Genomic DNA, 24,506 nt, shown 5'->3' with positions numbered 1-24,506 from the left:
TACAGGATTATTCACTTGCCCATACTAAGTGATTCCCAATGACTGATTTGTTATTGTTAACCAAACATGGCCCTTCTTTTAAGGCTTTCATTAAGTTAGCTGATTTTTCTAGTTTCATCTGTACTTGAAATAATTTGACTCAGGGACTAGATGTTTACTCTATTGGGGGACAGAGTACATGCAGTTGAAATCTGTATAGTTATAAAATGTTTATTTATATTTTATGTTAATTTTGTTTAAATAAAATTGTGTTCACGACAATTTATACAGTCTAAAAACTCCTCAAATCTTGTTCATCTTAATAAAACTATTGTAGGGTAAAATGGCCAAAGAGATTGTATTTCAAATTAACAAAGGTTACTGATCATAATTACATTGAGAAACAATCACATAGGGTATATTTTTCAATAGCAGGAATGCTTTGAACAGATTTATAATATTTTCTATACCAAAAACTCAAACGTGATGTTTAAACATAATTTTTAATCAAGATGTTGGATTGCTTAAAGAAAATTAATCACTCAGGCCTGTGTTGGCCCGTGAACCACCTGTTATCGACCGCTTACGGTATGGTTTGATTATTATTGTTTTTAAATAATGTATTCCACACGTTTTCTTTATTTAATAAATAATATGTAGGTTGTAAGCTATTCATTTTTACTTTACTGCAATATTTTCACAACTGACATTAGCGATAGTTAATAGACATACTTGTTTATATGTTTCGATATAAAATCAATGGTTTCTCTCTAATTAGATTTTCAGTAGGAGGAGAATAGACCACGTCATCCTTTCCGGGAAGTGGCCGAATCACCCTCCCTGTAGCATTATCAGGCAACGAGTTGGAATGTGGGAATAATACAGACCGACAACAGGTTCTCAGCAAAGATCACGCGACATGCAGTAGAAATCGCATAAATATACTGGGGCCGAGAGGTAGGCAAGCTGGATCATTTGCACTTTCTATCTGAGTGAATCACCACAATTCCAGTAAGGCCCCGAACATTACTCATATCGTGAAACTGCGAAACCTTCCCTGAATCAGCTGCAACGACAAATGCTTCGTCGTAAAACATAATGGTTTTGGAGGCCAGCATGGTCGAAATAGATTAACTAAAAATCGCTAGTTAGTTTGTGGGTAAAATGTGTATTTTACATTCAAACAGGATTGTTTTGGAATCTGTTTTTGTTGGGAGGAAACAAACAAGCACCCTTGCTAATAACATAATTTAAGAGAGTCGTTTAATCATTATACCTAATATTGTAATGTAGTGTTAATGATACCATTATTACATAAGATAAAATAAACAATAATTAAAAATAACAACAACGTTGGAATGATATGGTATAAATCAGCATATTTTGAGACATTTGTTGTAGGACTAATACTGCATCAAGGTGTTTTATCAAGAAGGAAGGAAGGTAATTTTTTATCATAGGTACACTTCAACTGTGAGAGACTGAATCTAAAACAAAAATCCAGAAAATCGCATTGTATGATTTTTTAAATAATTAATTTGCATTTTATTGCATGACATAAGTATTTGATCACCTACCAACCAGTAAGAATTCCGGTTCTCACCGACCTGTTAGTTTTTCTTTAAGAAGCCCTCCTGTTCTCCACTCATTACCTATATTAACTGCACCTGTTTAAACTTGTTACCTGTATAAAAGACACCTGTCCACACACTCAATCAAACAGACTCCAACCTCTCCACAATGGCCAAGACCAGAGAGCTGTGTTCAAGATGACGGTCAATCTCCCTCGGTCTAGGGCTTCATGCAAGATCTCACCTTATGGGGCATTAATGATCATGAGGAAGGTGAGGGATCAGCCCAGAACTACATGGCAGGACCTGGTCAATGACCTGAAGAGAGCTGGGACCACAGTCTCAAAGAAAATTATTAGTAACACACTACACCATCATGGATTAAAATCCTGCACGAAAGGTTCCCCTGCTCAAGCCAGCGCATGTCCAAGCCCGTCTGAAGTTTGCCAATGACCATCTGGATGATCCAGTGGAGGAATGGGAGAAGGTAGTTTGGTCTGATGAGAGGAAGAAGTTTGGAGGAAGAAGAAGGATGAGTACAACCCCAAGAACACCATCCCAACTGTGAAGCATGGAGGTGGAAACATCATTCTTTGGGATGCTTTTCTGCAAAGGGGACAGGACGACTGCACCGTATTGAGGGGAGGATGGATGGGGCCATGTATCGCAAGATCTTGGCCAACAACCTCCTTCCCTCAGTAAGAGCATTGAAGATGGGTCGTGGCTGGGTCTTCCAGCATGACAATGACCCGAAACACACAGCCAATGCCACTAAGGAGTGGCTCCGTAAGAAGCATCTCAAGGTCCTGGAGTGGCCTAGCCAGTCTCCAGACCTGAACCCAATAGAAAATCTTTGGAGGGAGCTGAAAGTCATATTGCCCAACGACAGCCCTGAAACCTGAAGGATCTGGAGAAGGTCTATATGGAGGAGTGGACCAAAATCCCTGCTGCAGTGTGTGCATACCTGGTCAAGAACTACAGGAAACGTATGATCTCTATAATTGCAAACAAAGGTTTCTGTACCAGTGGGGATTTCTTTAAGACTGCAAGGGAAGCTCGGCTTCCCCTATAATGTAAAAAAAAAATTGTGGTCAACTATGTACTATTGTGTAAACATTTTATTGACTAAAAATGCGTTAAAACACTTTCATCTCTAAAATTAGTTAGTTCAGAATCAGCTACAGGTCGGCTGACTCGATTTTCTTCTGATGCAATCCCGCAGCATCACAGTGCCTTTCCCTTTTGAAGCCGAGCGTCCATTGACTTCAATGGGGCTGCTTAGAACAGTTTTTTTCAGTGCTCCAAAAGTAGACGGTGATTGGATAAATGCTGCGATTATGTCCCGCCCACGGACACTCAGCGTCTCTGGAGTTGAATGAGGAGTGGGCTGGCCTGGAATCCGGGCTTCCGCATGATGATTGGAGGATCTGACGATCTGTCAAACTGCATCTCCTTTTGACTGACAGCGGTCTGTACTATAAGAAGTCACTGAAGCTATTTGGCGCTCAGTCCAATCGCGGATTTCTCAAGTGTCTGTCGAAAGACAAATTGCTGCAATATTTCTTGATATTTGTTTGGCGAAATTGCTAGCCGATTTGCATCATACATTTTACACAATTATAGGCTACACCACAATCCTTGATTCAGTTTTACAAAGTAATTTTTTTAGATAGTTAGTTAGTTAGTTCATTCATTCATATACAGTAGTAGGCTAGGCTAGCGTCGTACGCGGGTGAAACTGCGCATGATGGCAGACAGTGCTAATATTGTCGACCTGATTTTAGCGAAGCCAAAAAAATAAAAAAATATATTGTTCTGTTACAAAATTAAATGTTATTGTCTGGGGTCCAAAAGACCCCAAAGACCCCGAGTGTCACTACAAGTGAAGACCATCAGAGGGTTATAATGTAGCCCGAAAATGAGCTTCCCCTCTTTGAAAGACCAGCAACCGCCACTGTTCTGTACCAAATATTAAGTTCTGCTTTTCTGATATATCAAATACTTATGTCATGCAATAAAATGCAAATTAATTACTTAAAAATCATACAATGTGATTTTCTGGATTTTTGTTTTAGATTCCGTCACAGCTGAAGAGTACCTATGATAAAAAATTACAGACTTCTACATGCTTTGTAAGAGGGGAAACCTGCAAAATCGGCAGTGTATCAAATACTTGTTCTCCCCACTGTAGTTCATGGTCTTAGTATTATGAGGCCCTAAAGACGGTCTTTAAATAAAACATAACCAAGCAGTATCTTCCTTCTGAATAACAAAGGTCATTCAAATCAGGAACTAACATGTAGGCCTAGTGTCCTCTAAGCTCCACCCCAACTATCTTGTGAGGAATAGTAGGCAAGGTGAGGACAAAAATGAGGCGACGTAAATAGGCTCAGTGACTATGACGTTGCGTTTACAAAAGCCCCATTTGGCGAGATGAGCTCATGTCGCTGGGACATCGGCTGACATGGCAGCCTTTAAATAATAGTTTGTAGCTTCCTCAACACTACACTGGTGTCATGCATGGACAGCAGAAGTCATAGTTATTTATAAAGCAAGCCCTAGTTAAATAAGTACTACCTCTTCCAGTGGCTCCCCAACCCTGAACCCAGCCCACATCCCTGTGTTTCTGTTTACCCGGCTGCAGTCATAGCAACGCCCTCCCACCCAATGGACTTTCATTCCAGGCATGCAGACAGGCAGGGCAGGCAGCAGAGGGGAAGCCGTGGCTAGGATTCCCAAACCTGTCACAGGCCCTGACCTGATTTCCTTTTCCAGCTAGGCTCCCTCCATTGTGTTATTTCAGTCTCAAGTACTGGTACTTGAATATGCTGACATCTACGTCACACACCCACTCCGAATGCTGTTTGTTGTTTACCTGGAAGCTGTGGATACGTTTCACAGTCATGGGTGAGAACATGATGGCTAAAAAGCTGGTTGACATACACACTAGGAAGTTATTATATTTTCACATGTCACATTCCACATGTCACACTCATAAACCTTTTTTGAATAACACTGAATGTCCTGATGACATGACCTTAGACTGTAGGGTAGTATATTGGAGTTGTCACTTTGTGTGTTTTAAACATGACAAGTGCTATTTCATCTACCTTTCCTGAAGCAAAGTTTGGTATATGGTAACATGGAATATCGTTTGAAGGGTTTTTGCACTACATTCGTTTTCTTTAGAGGAACTAGATTTGATGCCAGATTTGCATCAATTTATTTTATATTGTAAAGGGATGAAAAGTCAATTTGGCAGTTGTCGAGCTACTCCTTGATAGTGTAAATAAAAATGTGTATTTACATTTGATGTTAATGTTATTTAAATCAAACCGTGTTCTGTAAAATGACTGAAGTGTAAAATCCTGTGTTGTAATAGAAACCAGTTTAAACCATCTCACTGATCCCTTTCCAGTTTGAAATAACCAAACCTGGCAAGGAAACTACTTTGCTTTTGAAGAAGTGAAATCGATCACACGGATACAGCATGTGTATATCTGGTGTCATGTGGGAGAGAAACGTGAGTGATATTCAGCAGTTTGTAGATTGAGTAATTTCAGCATGTCTTGTTGCCCATAATATCCAAAACCGCAGACTTACACCACCGTTCAAAAGTCTGGGGTCACTTAGAAATGTCCTTGTTTTCGAAAGAAAAGCAATTTTTTGCATTAAAATAAGATCCAATTGATCAGAAATACAGTGTAGACAATGTTAATGTTGTATAAGTCTCTTTATTGAATATCTGTATAGGCATACAGAGGCCCATTGTCAGCAACCATCAGTCTTGTGTTCCAATGGCATGTTGTGTTTGCTAGTCCAAGTTTATCATTTTAAAAGGTTAATTGATCATTAGCTGAAAACTGTGCTAACTTAACTGGGCTGATAAAAGAAGGAATCAAACTGGTCTTCTTTTAACTAGTACTCAACTAGTTAAAAGAAGACCAGTTTGATTCCTTCTTTTTCCTTCAGGGACGTCAGCAATTGTGGGTTTGATTACAGGCTCAAAATGGCCAGAAACAATGAACTTTCTTCTGAAACCCGTCAGTCTATTCTTGTTCTGAGAAATGAAAGCTATTCCAATGCGAGAAAGGGGCCAAGAAACTAAAGATCTTGTACAACGCAGTGTGTCATTTCTTACCCTGTCAATGACTACTCATTACTCATTCCATGTTTGTTTTCAAACATTTCTAACCCCAAACGTTTGAACAGTACTGTACGTCACTTTGGGGTGACCAAGGTGTACGTACGTAGATTTGAATCTAATCAGATTTTCTTTTAAATGCCCACCAAGGACACAGTCTGTTTGTGGTGTAATGTGTCTGAAGGCCCAAGTAAACCATGGTTGCATTTCTCTCTCACATTCAAATGGAGTGTGTTTGCATACTTGTAACCTTCACCTTGAAAAAGGTGTGGGGGGGAGAGCGGTAATATTACTCAAGGGGCCAAGGCAGATGCTTGACCAATCACGGTATGCGAACATAAGGCAGCTAAAATCAAGTCCCGAAATCCTCCTGGTGAACCCTCCCCCCTCCGAAAAAGAAACACATTTACTCAATCCATACACAATTGGTGACCATGCGCATACTTCCAGGTGTATGTAGAAATGAACTTTCATGCTGTTTTAACATAGAAAACTGCATTCCATCATTTCTTAGGGTCATCTGTGTAATTACAGAGCGTCAACGCATATGGCCTGTCAAGCTGACCCCATAATTGAATGAAGTGTACTGAAACAGCAATCCTGATCTTACCGCAATAATGAATGATATTACGAAAACTAAAACGTTCACTGTGTTCGTTTAGCGATCCTAGTTCTATGGGAATCAGTTACTGGGTTGTTTCTGCATTCCACAATGCGCAGTCATCGCCATCTCAAAACAATGTTCCAAGAAAATTGTGTATTTGACTAAACTTAAAATCATCTAGTTATTGATGTTTGTCATAAACACATTCATTCACATTTCAATCAATTCCAGCTTCTCTAGTTTATCGTACTGTACTATATTTAAACTTTTGTTTCAATCATATTTTTTTCACCCCACAAGTAAAAGGGTTTAAAAACAATTAAAGGTCTTTAAGATTAAGATTAAACATAAAAATAAGAAGGCATGTTCATCACACACACTCGGTCTGTGAAGTGTTTTGAAAGAGGAAACCATTAATGTGTTGTTACACTGTGTATTATGTGCTCAACAAAGATATTGATTTATGAAATACCCACATGAAAAAAGAACAAATGTGCAAGATTGTAACTGGTCAGGCTGATGGCGACATTATAGTAGTCCTCTAATGGCTGCAGTCAAGGTTCCCAGAGTTTCATAACAAAGCCTTCCAGTCAGAGAACTGGGGAAGGGGAAATAAAGGGCAGAATGTGTAAATATGGATTAAGTAATGCTAAAAATGAGGGCAATCGTTTGCCAGTTTTGTGTGAACAGGTTATGTCTTGTCATGCTGACGAAAGTAGGTTTGGGGCCCAAAATAGAATGATAGTGTAAATATCCACAATAGATGGTTTGTGACATGAAGCCATTCTGCTGAGTAACTGCGAGGGTGTTTTCCAGAAAGCACATTCATAAACAGCTCACCTCAAATCACATGACTTGTTATGTGTGACTTGTGCCCTCTGTGGTGTGCTTGCCATCAAAAAAAATTCCCCTTCCGAGTGATTGTGTTCTTGTAGGATAAGGGCCTCAAGGTAGACAACCTTATTTCAAATTCTGGAACATTATGGGAAATACATTTGGTTAAGACTTCAGAGATGTTACAACCTGCATTTTCATCAGTGACTAAGTACATTTCTGCTATAACAGAATGTGACCATTTTGCAATATAATGTCATTACTGAGCAAAATTCAAGAAAGAGCGAGGTCATTACCTTTCTGACCGTACTGACTAGTTTATCTAGTTCATTGTTATTGTCTTATATACAACTGTGTTTCCAAGAAAAACAGAATGTAATGATTTGCAAATCATTTTAACCCGATATTCAATAGAAAATAGTACAAAGACAACATATCAAATGTTATTGTTTCTTGAAAAATATATGCCCAATTCGAATTTGATGCCAGCAACAAAAAAAACTGGGATGGGCAACCAAATATTGGAAAACAAAACAACAACCTGGTGGAATATCACACAACTAATGAGGTTAATTCGCAACAGGTCAGTAACATGATTGGGTATTAAAAGATAATTCCAGAGAGGATGAGTCCTTCAGAAGTAAAGATAGGGAGGGGTTCACCACTCTGTGAAAGACTGCGCAGGCAAATAATGCAACAATTAAGAATAACATTTCTCAATGTGAAATTGCAGAGTTTGGGTATCTCATCTGTGGTACATAATATAATTAAAGATTCAGAGAATCCTTAGAAATCTCTGTATGCAAGGGACAAGGCCGAAAACCAATACTGGATGGCCGTGATCTTCGGGCCCTCAGGCGGCACTGCATTCTCTAGTGGACATATCTGCATGGGCTCAGGAACACTTCCAAAAACCATTGTCTGTGAACACAGTACGTCGCTGCATCCACAAATGCAAGTTAAAACTCCACCATGCAAAGAAGAAACCATAAATAAACATGATCCAGAAACACCACCGCTGTCCCTGGGCCCAAGCTCATTTTCAGATGGACTGAGGCGAAGTGGAAAACTGTCCTGTGGTCTGACAAATCAAAATGTCATATTATTTTTGGGAATCATGGACACCTCGTCCTCCGGATTATAGAGAGGGCTCATCCAGCTTGTTATCAGCGCACAGTTCAAAAGCCAGCCTCCGTGATGGTATGGGGTTGCATTAGTGCACATGGCATGGGTGACTTCCACATCTGTGAAGGCACCAATAATGCTGAACAATATATATAGGTTTTGGAGCAACATATGCTGCCATTCAGACAATGTCTTTATCAGGGAAGACTTTGCTTACTTCAGAAAAAAAATAAGCCAAACCACATTCAGCACGTATTACAACAGCATGGCTCTGTAGTAAAAGAGTCCGGGTGCTAAACTGGCCAGCCTGCAGTCCATACCTATAAGACATTTGGCGCATTATGAAACAAAAAATAGGACCAAGGAGACCCCGAACTGTTGAGCAGCTGCAATCCTATGTCATGCAAGAATGGCAAAACATTTTGCTTTCAAAAGAACAGCAATTGGTCAGTTCAGTTCCCAAATGCTTACTGAGTATTGTTAAAATAAAAAGTGATGCAACACATTGGTAAACATGGTCCCAACTTTTTTTGAAACATGTTGCTGGCATCAAATTCAAAATGGGCATGTATTTTTCCAAAAACAATAAAATCTCTCAGTTTCAACATTTTATTTGTTGTCTTTGTAGCATTTTCAATTACATATAGAGATGATGATTTGCACATCTTTGCATTCTGTTTTTATTTGCTTTTTACATAGCGTCCCAACATTTTTGGAAACAAGGTTGTACATGTATTGTGTTGAATTCTAGATATGTTGATGCTGTATGCTCATGATATAATATGCGTAGTACATTAATGAACATTTTAATTTATGATTCAGACCAATAATACGCTAAACAGTTCATAAGACATTTCTTAGACAATGCATAGTATTTTACCATTAGTGGACTACTATTGAATATCTTTTGACTTGATTCCTTAAGTTCTAATCTCTGCTTCTTCAGCAATGAAGTGTGAGTCATCAGAACTGGCAGTGAATCACCAGAACCATCCCTATCAAAAGGCTTAGCTCATCTCTCTTCCCCTCACCTCTTATCAAATCCACAACAATAACAAACCTCATCAAAGTATCACGAGCATCTCCTGAGGCTGTAACTTCATGAGAAATATTGTTCTATATTCATTTTGTTTTACATATCGGCAAACAGCATGTAAGAAAGAAAGGGTTCCCAATTTCCATGGTAGGCTACTTTTACCTCATTATTAATAAGTTATATTTTGTTAGTGTATTACTACGGTATGTGTGAAAATAACAGCCTGCAGAGACAGTTTGTGTGTACGTGTGTGCGTGTGCGTGTGTGTATTATTGATTTCTTAAGCCAGTCTGGAGTAATCTCTGCCCTGAATCCTGATTGGTCCCTGGCCAGTGTTCTCATTAACTATTCACAGTGCACTGATGACACACACTGCAGTCACACCATGGATTTGAGAGATGATGTCACCTCGACTGAGCAATCCCATTGGGTCAAGACCCCCCCCAGCGGCAAGACTCGAACAGTGAGCACAGAGTATCAAGTTCATTCCTGCTTCAAAACAATGAGGTTACAAAAAATCACATGCTATCCTGACATGACGTCATTCCTGCAAGTTTTAAAGAGTATGATTTACTGCAACAAAAAACTGATATTGATACTGCATACCTTTCAGGTGTCCCAGCAAACAACTGAAACTCTAGGTGTGCTCTATTTTCCAGTTGTGATAATAAAGCAGTTATTGTGATGTCATCACTACTGAGTAGCAGCAGTTAGGGAGAGCTCGCCCACTCCACTTGATCAACCCACAGGCAACACCTCTGAACAGCACCAACATACCTATAAACATTGTTATAAACAAACTTTGGGGAAAATACAAACACGTAGTTTGCAGATTTTATTCTAATTAAAGATAAGAATACAAACTCTTCTATACAGCGCATGCTGCTGCTTGATATTCTGCGGCCTTTAGGCTAGGCCAGAAAAAAGGAAATCACTGTTCACAAGGTCAACAGATCTTGATAATAAACAACACTTCACAATAACTACCTAGAACAATTTCAACACAGTTATTCAAGGACTAGAAAATTCCCTAATTCTCTAAATACAAGAGTTTTACATCACTTAGTGGCACTCTTAACTTCTCTGCTGTAATCAAGACAGAGCTGATCTGAAATCTGTTAGTTCCAAAGGTCCCTCCACTCTCAAACCTACAGAATTACTACAGCAGACAGGGAGAGTGACCTGTTTCAGCTGACCCAGATATTTGGAAGTATCTCCCTACTGGAGTGCAAGCTTTGAGGTGTTAGGACAGTTTGTGTATAGTTGAACCAAGAAAAGACCCCATACCTACTGTAAAAAAAAAAAAGGTAATCTGCGATGTGTCTATTTTAATTCTGATATAGTCATCGGGCCATAACTAAGGTCGACAAATAATATTTCACAAAAAAAGTCTTTTTTTCATTGACGTGTAGGTGGAAAAACGTATAGCCACTGCTTACTAACCTCAGCACTTGAATATGACTTCATGTCCCTTAATTATTTTAACAGCTGCACACTGTCTTTTAATGGATAGCTATAACACAGTGATTCACCATGCTATGCAGATCCTTAAGTTCTGGGACAGCCGTTCTGAAAAAAAAAGACAATTAGCTGATGATACAAACAACACCCCTCGCCCCAAAACAATCATAAAAACACATCTGTTTCAGATAAGTAACTAGCAGGGTTCAAGTCATCATATCAACAATACTTATTATTTAAGGCAATTTTTGTTGATGCTTTGGATGCTGTCTGTTCAAGATTAACTGCTTTTATGTTTTGCTTTGGGTACACAGGGCTTCTGTATATTTGGCTAGCTTTATTTCAATAGGAAGTGCCTACAAGTTACATTGATTATGAAATAATTAAGAACATTAGAAACTATCTTAGTTTCTGGTCATTATTAATAAGTCAAAGATTTCCGTTATCAAACTGAGCCTCTTAGGAAGATGTTTGGCTAATATCAACTATATTGAGGAGAAAATCTAGCATATGACCCTTTCCCCATAATTCCTGCCTTTCCCTGTGTCTAACTGTAATAACGGTTAATAACAGTAGGTGGCAGTGCACCTTAATCACTGCAAACTATTAGGAAGGTAAGGTTTTTGTAGGATTCTAGTTTGGCACCGTTCCGAAATAAGTTGTGGAATTTATTTTGGTGATTGCCTCTGAAGTTCTCTGCTGCCCTCTGCTGCTAAGCAAATTATCTATTAAAATGACACTACAGTATGATGGAGAAACAGTGGTCAACAAAATATGAACCTATATTTCTGCAACAATAATCAAATACAGTGGGTATAGAAAATTACCACCCCATTTCAAAAAGTTTTGTTGCCTTACAGTCTGAAATGACAACACATAAAATCAGACTTTACAGATTTATTTTTCACATAGTAACTGACAATATCAAAGTAAAAATTAAAATAACTCTTTAATTAATTACAATTGTAATTATTTACAATTAAAATATCCCCAACCCCTTAGAATTGCCATTTCAAACATGCTAAAGGACCAACCATCTTCCTGGTCTCAAATCATGGTAATTGGCTTCCATCTGATCAGTTTTGGCGATTTTCATTAATTCACAATAAGAGCAATTGTTTAGAGGACTCTGCAGTATAGTACAATTCAAAGCAAATAATCCACTATGGGCAGAAAGGTACCTTCAAAACATTGATGGTATAAAGTTGTGGAAAGGCACAAGTCAGGGGATGCATATAAAAGGTTTTTCAAAAGCTTTCTATCTCTTGGAGCAGTTTAAACAATTATTAAAAGGTGGAAGGTGTATGGCTCCACTCAGACCTTGCATGCTTAAGGCTATCCCTCCAAACTGATCAGAGGCTACTAAGAAGAAACAATGAAGAATGGGCAACTATTGCACAGTCTAGGTATGCAAAGTTAGTAACTCAGGGCAGTGTTCACTTATCCAAACAGGGTATTTTTCACTTTTAATTTGAATAAGTTAAAAAAAGAAAAATCAGTTGGCTATTGTGAGTTACTGCAGAAAATGTCTGAGCATGGGTTGCTGTAGAAAAAGCCTAATTGTATGTTTTCATTTCAGGTTGTAAGGCAACAAAAGGTGATAATTAATGGCGTGGTGACTTTCTATATCCACTGTTCATGGTGAATAAATAATTCTGTTAAACAAAGTAATTGTATGTTTATTTCATTTTCTTTTCTTTTGCAGATACCAAGGCAATCATATTTTCATCATATTTTTGATCACCACTCTATATCCCCTAGACCCTTATACTGGAATTATTTAACATGAATTATTTAGTAAAACAATAAAAATTAAACAAACTTGAAACAAATCATAATACTGAATAAATAAATGTTATTTTATTCTTAATTTTCAATATTAATGCTACAGTAATTATTCAGAACATTATGTTACAAAATATAATACATAAGCCTACATGCTCTCCTCCTAGCACCCAAACAATTAAGATCAATCTCTTGGAAGACTTGATCCCCAACAAAAATAATTCAGCATACAAATTTAAGAAAACAACAAACCTTTCGATGGAAGAGAAAGCAGCTAACACAAGTCAATAGTGCAGAGTTAAGTATTAACCTCCACTGAAAATGACTAAACAGGAACTCAGAAGCTGCATGTGGAACTACAGCCTATATGACACAGCACTGCTGATATTTGTAGATGAAAGGTCAAAATGAAAGGTATGGAAAGATAAAAAGAAAACAGAAGACATTGGTTTACACTCAAAAGGACTGTTGGTTTAACTTCTGCTTAACGCACTGAAACAACAATCTCTACGTAAAGTGGGACAAGGCTGTTTTTTTTGGATATTCTGATTGACTTGTTTCATTGAGGATTGGCTGGCTGACTTCATTAGGCTTTTTTCCTTCCCAAGATGTCGGCCTTTGACTTTGAGGTCAACAGATAGGCAACAGTTGACGGTTCTACATTCAATTATTGAACAACCAGAATATTCTGTCTTGGTGCGGAGAATGGGTACATTTCTTCCTTCTTCCGAGATGTCCATATCACGCTGAATTCAGGGGGACTAGGGTGCCCTATACACCAGGAATATGTCCACTCATTCATTTCTGCAGTTCATGGGGGCTGCTGAATGTCTCGTACACATTGGCGGCAAACTCTTTAACTTGGTCTATCATCAGGAGATCCTGCAAACAGAGACACAGTCTTAGAGGTCTAGCTGAAAGTGTCTAAAAAAAAGGTTCTCCATCCCTTTTCGCCCAGGTTCGGCAATGTTTTGGGAGAGTGGCTTAAGGGGTGTCTTCTAAAACCAGCACAAAGGTGACAATGTCATGGAATGCAAATGGTGAGGCTTAAGAGCAAGAAAAAGGTCTGTGCAATAACACTAATGGCATGCATTTTAAGTCAATCCAGACATGACACACAGGCCAACTACATCTCAGTGTAGTTTGCCTCTTGTTGCCCTGCCCAATGGCCAACTAGCAGCCTATCGATAATAGGTTTTTCCCCTTAGATAACTTATAAATCCGCTTATCTTAATCACCAAAGCTTCATGAAAACAAGTTTGGGAGCTTAAAAACAGTGACTAGACATATTTGATCATTACTAGACTTTTGAACACCAACACAATAAAGCCACATTGTTTCACGATAGACTGATTGGCCAGTTAGTGGTCAGGTCCTGATCACACAACAAGAAAGCCAGCCCTTTTATTCCATCCCTGGCTAATGTAATATTGCTGCTGGGACAATAACAAAAACAAGTGACACTGATGTACCATTTTGCTAAGTCTTGATTCATAAGTCTTGATTCATAAGACTTTGTGAAACATGTTGGGTTTACCAAAAGTGAAAGGTCAAATAAACTCTTACCTGTACAAAGTGGCTTGGTATTTCACTGCAGATTGAGTGTATCTGGCCATTCACAATGGGGATGATTTTGGCAACTGGGAGACTTACATGCGAGAGACTGGACGGGATTTTGGAGGGGACATGAATCGATAAGGTTATTCATTTAATACAAAAAGGTTATTTTGTACTAATTTAATTTAAAGTGATGCACTACGACAAGATGACCTTCCATAAATTGTTGTAATTCATTTCAAACTGACCTATCAGGTGTAGTGCCAGGGGCGGAGTCTCCTTGTGCTCCAGGTGGGGGCCGAAAAAACTCTGCCATGTTGTCAAGGAAACGGTTGAAACCACTGTTAAAGCAGGTGTTGAGTACAGTGCCAAAATCTGGGCTGTAGGACAGAGTACACAGTTCAGCACAAACACACATGAAACCAGACTGAACAAATAGAGTTGATGTGTGTTAGGATTCAGTGTTACCTTTCAAGCATGTCTCTGGTCTCATTCAGTAGCTTTATTGTAGTGACATCATTCGCTGTCAGACCACAGGCCTGCCAAACACAGTTGAATAATGACAAAACCAATGTAACCTCAACTAAAGATGACACGGTTGACCGACCAGTAATGAAGAGACTAACATCCCCCCCTTAAGGAACTGTCCCACAGGGGGAAATGAGGGCTGTTATTTTCACATACAAGTACACTATGAGTACAGTCGTGAGTGCATATATTTTCTTCATACTGACACTTATGGGACTACAACCAACAACCATGGTATGTAAGTGCTGTGCCTGCCAACTGAGCTACGAGAGTTACCTGTGCAGCCAGAGTGTTTTCTTCATCGGCCATCATGTACCAGGAGAGAGGTCTGTGCACGGAACCCCCAACCCCCTTCTCCACCTGGGCTCTGATCTGGTTCAGGTGCTGCTCCAGGTCCTGCAGAGAGAGACTCTGCTTCAGGGACAGCCTGGGGGTATGTGGGAGAGAACACACTCCATGACAACCAAGCAAAAGCAACGCGGAACCTAACAGTCCTACTTGAAATGTGGCCTTAGTTGTTGCCGTGCTGTGTGAGCTTGTGGCTGGCCCCGTCTGACCTACCTCCCCAATGTGTTCTGCACAGCTTTCTTCACCGCTGTTATCATCTCACTCAGACCTTGAGAGCGAGAGAGGTTTTGTTAAATCCTTCACGGCCTCTGGGACAGGCTTGGTTATTTAAAAAAAACGAGTGAAAATGTCTCTTACCATCCCCAAGGAGGTGCTGCATGCTGGACAGGTACTGTTGTTGCACATCCGGAGGGGCCAAGGGCAGCTGACAGAGCACAGAATACAGGAGTTTAATTTATACACTACCCCATTCAACACCTATGGGCAGTTTTCTGGACACTGATTAAGCTAATTTCTCAAAAAACTAAAAATGGAAATGCTATAAATTACACCACTTATAATGGTAAAAACATTTGTCATAACTGACTATTTAATGTTCAATATTTTTGTTATTTATTCTGGAATAAATCCACGGAATTTCTACTTAAACTGTGTAATTGAACAACCTAATTGAATTACGTTTAGGTTACCTAAACATTACAGACTGGACCCTTTACACTCACCATCCCATTTTTTGTGACAGAGTTGTCCAAATATAAATAGCCACCAATGATATTAAGCTGGACACGGAGTAAAAGAACCAACATACAGGTACTGTACACAGCCACAATTGTTCGGGTGAAACCTGGGGGAACAGGAAAAATAGGATGGACGCCATCGGACATGGTACTACATCAAGTGATCAAATCCATGTTGACATTGATTCTCAAAGTAATTGCTATTAAGGAATAATTACTTACTGATAATCTTCAGGTCCTCCCATATTTCAAGCCTATTTGCTGGTCTAGAAGATAAACAGTAGATGCTGTTAATAATACTAAAGTAATTTACAAAACTATCAAGCATTTCTCCCTGACAGCAGTCACGAACCACTTACTTAGTCTTCAGCAGTGTAGTGAGGTTCTCCGAATTTAGATGATGTATAATGGCTTCTCTTAATGTAGGTAGCATTGACAACACTGTTAAAATAAAAAACAGGGTGTGACTCAAAAAGGAATAGGACTCCACACAACAGTATCTCACTAATTTGACATAATGAGTGTGTTGCAGAAGACTTCTTTGACTGGTAGCATGCTGAAGATTGTAGTACCGATCCGTCCAAAAAACAGACCGTTGTACCTGTCATGTTACACGTTCTCTGGTTACTCTCGAAGTGGAACTGACGTCGAGCTTGATTGATGTATACAGACGCCTCATGCTCCTGCATCTCTCGGATTTTCTTTTGGGCGTATTTACCAAGAAAGTACACACCTGTGTAACGTGCAGAAAATACAGCTACAATGGATTTATGTTTAATTAGCTACATTGATTTACCTGTCATGATTATCATTATTGAAGAATGTGTAGACATGCATAAAATAGCATCATCATGTATAAACACACACACACAATCTTCACGGTTGTCATAACTAAAATGTATTTGACTAAAATACAGACCACGGCCCACAAGTAAAAACACCTTGCTTACTAGCTAACTCTGATAGCTCGGCTTGCAGTGAGTGCGACCTAGCTTAATGTAACGTTAGCTAGCTTGACAATGTACCTCCGACAAAAGCCCCAGCGAAAACGAATTTTCTTTTGTGGCGTTTCAGAAAATTCCACGTAGACGAAAACATTGTCGAGAAGAGTCAAAATGTATGAAACTAACTCAACAGCACCCGAGGTCTTATTTTGCAAAGTTGCACATGCCACGAACTTGAGGGCTGATTTGGCTAGCTTAGCTAGCTAACGTTAACTGTCAAACACGCATATGCGAACACGGAGCAACGATACATAGATTCATCAGTGTTTCCGCGAAGATCTGCCAAAGCCTGAGTTGTCCGTCTAATATTATCGTCCTCCTTGTTGCACGCAATTTTTTTTCTAGGCAGTGAGGAATTTCTTACACAGTCGTTTGAGCTTTCATGTTGGTGTAGATGTATATCTACTTCATCTGAACAATGGGGACAGAGAATGTGGAAAATTCTATTGTTTTTAGAGAAAACTTTCAGCCATGTGCCGAAGACATACAGAGATGGATGGCCAGTGCCTTTGATATGGTTGGTTTGGCTCAACTCGTTCTATCAACGTTTTCACATTATATATATAAATACTTTTAAGAAAACACTTAAGTGGAATACTACCACCAACGTTTTCCGCATTAGAATATCAGTTTATTTCTCAGTGTGTCATTACAACCAGGAGTTAAACTAGTTTTCGTGGCGTCGTTACAATGCCTGGGGTCCTCACATGGTGATGCTACCATTGTAATTATTATGTCTGCCTAGTCCGTGCGAGTTTGGGTGCCAGTAGGGTAGGGTATCATCATCATCGTAGTTGGATGCGTTCTCATTCAGGCCTGGATGTGCTTACGAGTACTTCCCAGTTGAACGAGCAAAATGAATGGGTTGGCGAGGTCTTCGGATTTTCGATTCGCACAAGCTTGCAGAAAGTTGATGCAATGAGACATGTTCATCAGTGCAAATTGAATCTCACAAGAGTGAGGAGAGAAAAACAGGTTATAAATGAAAAGGATGAGAGAACGAGTAGAAAGAAAAGGTTGAGATTCATAGGGCTTTTTAAATAATAATAAAAAAAACTTTCGTATACACGTTGTTACAAACAACAAGAGAGGTTCATTTTCTTTTGCGTTTTCCCTATGGAGATGCTTAAGAAAAAGTAAAAGCAACGACCACTTGGAGTGCTGGGCTATATGGGAAGTATTCAAATTGCAGTAAATTACAGGCAACTATTTAAAATGCCTGGTCAATGGTCTCCATGTCTTCACAGGCAAAAGAAGCTTTGGAGAATGGTGAGGTACCTGTTGGATGTCTCATGGTGTACAACAATGAAATCCTTGGCAAGGGGAGAAATGAAGTGAATGAAACAAAAAATGTGAGTAGCTTAAGGCATCAGCAAACAGTATTTTTTTATCCCTATATAAATATATTTCATATATTTTGTCAGGCTCACAGACAGACCTTTTGCAAGAAGAGAAGTGACTCAAAGGCATAATCTAGAACAGTGTTTCTCAACCCTGCTCCTGGGCACCATTCTTCCCTGCATGTTTTAGATCTCCCTCTGCTCTTTCACATGATTCAAATGATCAGCTCATTATCAAGTCCTTCATGAGCTACATCAGGCATGTTAGGGCAGGGATCTAAAACATGCAGGGCAGGGGGACAGCCAGGAGCAGGGTTGAGAAACACTGATCTAGAATGTGACATAGTACAATGCCAAGTGTTTAAAATAGGAGAGAATAAGCTGTCAGATCCAGTAAAATATGTTTCAATTGTTGCCAAGCATCTAGGGAATTGTCTGTAAATGTAGGGTGTTTCCTAATTCACTGAACCATAATTTAGATTTTGGATTGTACACAGATTATACACAGCTATCTGGCATATACATAATTGATTTTCTGTAATTCAAATCAAAAAGTGACACCTTCTTTTTATTCTAGATTCATTACACACAAATTGAAGCATTTCAAGCCTTTTTTGCTTTAATCTTGACGATTATGGCTGGCAGCTCATGGAAATCAGAAATCCATGGTGGGGCAGACCCCACGATGAGTCGACACGTTGAATCAGGACCGGGTCAGATCCGAGGGCTTGGTGTCACTGAGGAGATCTGTTATCTGTATCCGTCCCTGTGTGTCCCAGGCCACTCGGCATGCTGAGATGGTGGCTGTGGACCAGGTGCTGGAGTGGTGTCATTGCAGAGGCCTCAACCCCCGGACCGTGTGTGAAAGGACCGTGCTCTATGTGACCGTGGAGCCGTGCATCATGTGTGCCGGAGCTCTTCGCCTCATCAGTATCCCCCTTGGTTTATCCAGTCTGCTGTAGCGTTTCACTAAGGTTGATTGTGAGAGTTTACTTGTAATTACTCTGTTGGTCATAGTGCACGGTGTGAGTGAAGATTTCACCTTAAGGCCATTGGAATGGTCTGAAACGCACAACGTACAATGCAAAACCAACAGGGTTAAGATAGTCGTCGGTGTGACCTTAACAGTGTGACAGACATTCCTTTGGTGGTCTATGGGTGTAAAAATGACCGGTTTGGTGGGTGTGGATCTGTTCTGGACATCCCAACTGCTGAGCTACCCCTGACTGGGTCATCATTTAAGGTACATAATGTCATCTAGGGCTAACAGAACTTTTTTTTACCTGTGTTGTGAACCTCACTGATCATTCCATGTTACCACCTCGTTTCCAAAAACATTTGGAAGCTGTGTAAAATGCAAATAGTGATGTGCAAATCATGCAAAGATGTGCAAATTATTTATCCCTATATTCAATTGAAAAAAGTACAAAAACAACATATCAAATGATGATACTGAGACATTTTATTGTTTTTGGAAAAATATGTTGCTCCAAATCCTGTATATATTGTTCAGCAATAACTGTGCCTTCACAGATGTGCAAGTCACCCATGCCATGAGCACTAATGCACCCCCATACCATTATGGATACTGGCTTTTGAACTGTGCACTGATAACAAGCCTGATGGTCCCTCTCCTCTTTAGTCCGGAGAACACGGCATCCATGACTCTCAAAAATAATTTCACATTTTGATTCGTCAGACCACAGGACAGTTTTTCACTTTGCCTCAGTCCATCTTAAATGGTAGTTTTAACTTGCATTTGTCAATGCTGCAACATACTGTGTTCACAGACACTGGTTTTCAGAAGTGTTCCTGAGCCAATGCAGTGATGTCCGCTACAGAGTCGTGTTTGTTTTTAATGCCGTGCTGCCTGAGGGCCTGAAGATCACGGACATCCAGTATTGGTTTTCCGCCTTGTCCCATGCGTACAGAGATGTCTCCTGGTTCTCTGAGTCTTTTAATGATTGTGTATGTATTTGATTGATGATGTACTGTAGATGATGAGATCCCCAAACTCTTTGCACTAACAGTGAGGAATGTTATTCTTACATTGTTGCAGTGTTTGCCTGCGCAGAGTGGTGAACGCCTCCCCATCTTTACTTCTGAAAGACTTGTCCTCTCTGGAATGATCTTTTAATACCCAATCATGTTACTGACCTGTTGCCAATTAACCTAATATGTTGTGTGATGTTCCATCAGCTTTTATTTTATTTTTTAGCATTACACAACTTTTCCAGTCTTCTTGCCACTGTCCCAGGATTTTTGAAACATATTGCTGGCATCAAATTCAAAGTGGGCATATATTTTTCAGGAAACAATAACATTTCTCAGTTTCAACCTTTAATGTTTTTGTACTATTTGTATTGAATATAGGGTTTAAACGATTTGCACATCATTGCATTCTGTGTTTAGTTTTTTACTGAATCCCAAATTTTTTATACATCATGGTCAGTGCGTGCAGTTGAATATATAAATTGCTCCTTTGTTGTCAGTGTATCTCTGGCTTTAGAGCAGAGGAAGCAGTGGAGATGCTGAAGACATTCTATAAACAGGAGAACCCTAATGGTAAGATATGCTTTACGATTTGTTTCTTATCTTGTAAACAGCGTTGCTCTGGGTATGTTGTGGGTAGTGACATCCACACAGCATCAGGTTTTGTATTCCACAAATGAAGCTTGGTCCCTCATGGTTTTGTTTTGTCTACTGCTCTTTGGCGTAATGTTTCCCTACTAAATTATTTCTTTGGTGGAATAAATATAACCCAGGATATTTTTTAAGCTTGATGCTGGGGAAAGACAAACACTTTTATTATAACAAAAAGGCCAATGCTCCTGCCCTGTGCTATTTGCAGCCTTGCACAAATTTGAAAGTATGCTTTTTTTTTTTGCTATTTCAGCTCCCAAGCCAAAAATGAGGAAGGAGTGTGATACTCTTCATGTCCTGCAGGGGGCACCAGTCATCTAGAAATTAGATAAGGAGCTGAGGACCATAATGCGAAGCCAGTAGTAGACAACAAAGCTTTCTCCTGAACCACAACCAGCATGACCTATGGATTTGACTGTCTTACAAAGGAATCAAATCAACCTTTTCTTGTTCTCACTTATTCACTCAGCTATTTGTGTCAGCGTTCATTTTTATGTTAATATAATTGACGGCGCATTAGTTCCTCAAATTACAGTGGACACTATCCAGCACAATAGACACTATGTCTTGAGTGTGTACACTATCCAGGGCCTTTAAAGTATCTTGATTGTATCTCTGCCGGCTCTGTGGCTTTCCTGTGTGTGCAGTTGCTGGTGACATCATTATGGTTATTAGTGAACAGTACCAAACAGACAGAAACTGACTGGGCTGGACCACATTATTGTCTGGCTTCTCCCCTCCATGACTTCATCCAACACAGCTGTAATTTTCCTCTGAGCACCCAGGGTCTAAGATGAGCTTAACACAGGTGAGGAGTTTCTTCTCATTAATGTGCTACACATGCAGTGAATTGGATTGATTCTGTAATCCCCCCCCCCCCAACATTTTTGTAATTATTATGTTCCGGGACTGTTTTGTGATTTATTATACTGAAGTATAAACACATGTTAACATAGTGGGTGTCTCTCCCACTCCTGTCCTGTCCCTCCCACTCCTGTCCTGTCTCTCCCACTCAACTACTCCTCTCTAGAGGGACCATTTCAGATTAGAGACATGACCAATGTCCTTCCCATCAACTCCATCTGTAACCACCACCCACACACAGGCATTTGTTTTTCTATCTTTGTGGAGACCAGAATACCGATCATCCATGTTTGTTGTCCCATAAACCTAACCCAACAACTAACATCACCTTAATGTCACCTTAACCTCAGCCTAACGTTTATACCTAAACCTTACTTCGCCCTAAGCACGTTCTAAAAAAACATGTATTTTATTATTTTTGTCAGGACTTCTGGTCCCCAAATGCTTTGTTAGACCTGGATCAGACACACACACACAGACAGCAGTTGTGTGTGTGTGTGTGTGTGTGTGTGTGTGTGACAAATTTATTTGTAGCACAGAGCACAGCTGACCAGAACTGTTAGTGGTTCTTTCACTGGACCGAATCAGAAACAGAGCAACAGCCCAGGCAGCATCAGACCAGCATCATAATTTGCATGAAACCAGCTCCAAATCACTGCGCCACTCTGACCTACTTTGTTTTATTATTGTTCTGTACTCTGTCTCTTTTGAAAATATAATAAAATATTTTTTAAATTAGCAATATTTATTCTGCTTTATGTAATATGTGATTTATTTCACAAATGTATATTTCAACATTTTGGCGACATAATCCAATGTGAAGGTACGTTTGAAGAATTGCCAACCTTTACAGCAATCAGGACCAATTTGACCATTTAATTTCAGGATTTTCCCTAACTTCAGTCTACTGTAAAATAAGTGATTATCACATACAGTCTGCAGTGGAATTACTGTTATTCACTTAGTAACTGCTTTCCATTTCCCTCTAACTGTGTCCCTGGGCTCACACTGCTTTTAATCATGGAACAGCCATTCAAGTGACTGCAGAATGTTTTGGGACTGACCTTACTGAGTAAGGTTTTACATGTTCGGGTTTGAGCGCATCAAAAACAATTGTCCATTACTTCCAGGAACGTCTGAGGCTACCACCTAATATTGCAAAAGAGTAAAACCAACTAGTGTTCTACAACATTGAAGACGTAGGGGAAGGAGTGGGATGTTGTTTGTTTGGACACGATCTTAACAGGAATTTCTCATTTGACTTATCGAGGGCACGTTTGACGTGTCGTTCCAACGGACCATCCGCCCCTTTTGGTGAGATTGACTTCCCCTAACTTCCCTGTGGCTTGGTGTGTTATGACGCACGTCTTCATAAAGGTATTCAATGTTTGATGCTCACGACTGTTCCCAGTTAGATGAGACCTGTCATGTCCTTGGCTACATTCTGAGTGTAGCCAAGGAAGGTCACTCCTGTAGGGCTCCACTGCTACGGCCAAAGTACCACTCAGGATGCCTGCCTAACTCAGCCACAATGTACATGCTCCACCATCCGCCCACGTACATCCGGCAGACAAGCGCGCGCAAATGCGCTTACACACACACCTTGCCAAGAGATCTGTACTCTGTATTTTTTGTGCTTGGAGCCTGCAGGCGTTGGGAGACACCACAGTGAGCACTTGGAGCCACAATGCAGCGCTATATTTGGGCCTCCATCTTGTGCCCACGGAATGAGCTACATTGTGTCACTCTATGATTTTCCACCCATTGGGGCCTGGAGAACAGAAAGACTGCATTTAAACTGCTTTTACCTCCAGTAATGCCAGTACGCCTCGAGTGGTAATGTTATTTGTGCTCAGTCTCTGGCATTTCCGCCTGCAAGTTTTGTAGTTATCACGCCAAGCCTTGTATGTTGCTCATGCTTCTGCTCACCAGTTTTCTCTCCCATTACTATGCTAATTTATGCCAGAAATATTCTTTAAAACGTATTCAATTTGTCACCTTCACATGGGGGACTGACAGTGTTAATGAGAAGACTATGAAGTGTCGTTCTCTAGTTATCAAGCTGACAAAGAGCCTGCTCACACTCCACCGTGACAAAAATTGTATACAAACATCTTACCCGGCAAATATGTCATTCTCTGTCAGGATGAAAAACTGCAGTTGTCAGAGAACCTATTTCAGTTTCACTACAAACGCCTTGTTTGCAGAAGAATGGATGATAAGGGTTTGATTTTGCCTGACAGTTACTACCACTGTAGCTTGTTCCGTCATACTTTTCGTAATGAAAAAATGGGGATAGCTGTAGGAGTACACCGATGTTTCGTCGTTTTGACTAGAATTTAAACATTGGTGTCAATAGGATAATGAAATGGCAGTCTGTTTAAAAACTTTCAACAGCAGCTGATAAACTGTGAATCTTGAGACATATCCAAACAAATGTACAGCCACTCATAAATTTATCCAAAGTTTATGTTACATTAAACTGTGGTATGTGTACATTATAAGCCAACACACTATTTTACAAGACCTTTTGAGGTCTGCCTCCTGAAGTTACTAGATTCTTGGAATAGTGGAGAATGTAAGCGTCCTCTGCATTGAGTTTTTGGTTATTTAATGTGTCATGCTAACCCCTTTTCTTATGAAATAAGTGTAATTCTGAAAAGTGTGTGTTTCTCGTTAAGAGCTGGTCCAGTACTGCATAAGATTTTGTTATGTTTGGGCAGAGTCTGCGTCTGAAAAAGCCGGGCAGAAATTGCCAGAGAAAATATTGGCCAAAAGTTAAATCATACGTGTGGTAATTTTTCTTTTTAATTGAATGGCTGGGCCTTCATTCCCATGGAGCTTAGTGTAATGTGAGTGTGTGAAAAGATGTAGTGTGAGACTGAGACAACCACACACGCACACACAATGTATCTGACTCATTCCAAATAACTTAACACCTTTTTA

At 39.7% G+C, this 24,506-nt stretch overlaps 2 protein-coding genes across 4 annotated transcripts; one reads left to right on the top strand and one right to left on the bottom strand.

The window, feature by feature from the left end:
* Nucleotides 1-12,592: 12,592 nt before the first annotated feature.
* Nucleotides 12,593-16,928, bottom strand: pex3 (peroxisomal biogenesis factor 3). Of its 2 annotated transcripts, none has more exons than XM_010882595.5 (12): nucleotides 16,735-16,928; nucleotides 16,311-16,442; nucleotides 16,069-16,150; nucleotides 15,932-15,975; nucleotides 15,695-15,816; nucleotides 15,330-15,396; nucleotides 15,186-15,240; nucleotides 14,901-15,051; nucleotides 14,565-14,635; nucleotides 14,345-14,476; nucleotides 14,106-14,202; nucleotides 12,593-13,421 (listed from the first exon to the last, which is right to left on the bottom strand). In XM_010882595.5, exons 1-12 carry the CDS (start codon nucleotides 16,805-16,807, stop codon nucleotides 13,338-13,340), a joined length of 1,110 nt encoding a protein of 369 aa, XP_010880897.1. In that variant the 5' UTR covers nucleotides 16,808-16,928; the 3' UTR covers nucleotides 12,593-13,337. The 2 variants fall into 2 exon arrangements, with proteins under 2 accessions (XP_010880897.1, XP_010880898.1); XM_010882596.4 differs by having other exon boundaries at nucleotides 16,660-16,759.
* Nucleotides 16,929-17,006: 78 nt separating this feature from the next.
* adat2 (adenosine deaminase tRNA specific 2) lies at nucleotides 17,007-22,298 on the top strand. Of its 2 annotated transcripts, XR_828536.5 has the most exons (7): nucleotides 17,007-17,230; nucleotides 17,961-18,065; nucleotides 18,833-18,983; nucleotides 19,190-19,296; nucleotides 20,546-20,618; nucleotides 20,950-21,504; nucleotides 21,727-22,298. XR_828536.5 is itself a non-coding variant. In XM_010882594.5 (6 exons), exons 1-6 carry the CDS (start codon nucleotides 17,132-17,134, stop codon nucleotides 21,015-21,017), a joined length of 603 nt encoding a protein of 200 aa, XP_010880896.1. In that variant the 5' UTR covers nucleotides 17,007-17,131; the 3' UTR covers nucleotides 21,018-22,298. The 2 variants fall into 2 exon arrangements, 1 of the variants encoding a protein (XP_010880896.1); XM_010882594.5 differs by having other exon boundaries at nucleotides 20,950-22,298.
* The last annotated feature ends 2,208 nt before the right edge of the window (nucleotides 22,299-24,506 follow it).

This window comes from Esox lucius, chromosome 18 (assembly GCF_011004845.1).
Source record: "Esox lucius isolate fEsoLuc1 chromosome 18, fEsoLuc1.pri, whole genome shotgun sequence".
Classification (NCBI taxonomy): domain Eukaryota; kingdom Metazoa; phylum Chordata; class Actinopteri; order Esociformes; family Esocidae; genus Esox; species Esox lucius.
Note: the sequence above shows the minus strand (reverse complement) of the source record. Positions and strands in the feature narration are given on the sequence as shown.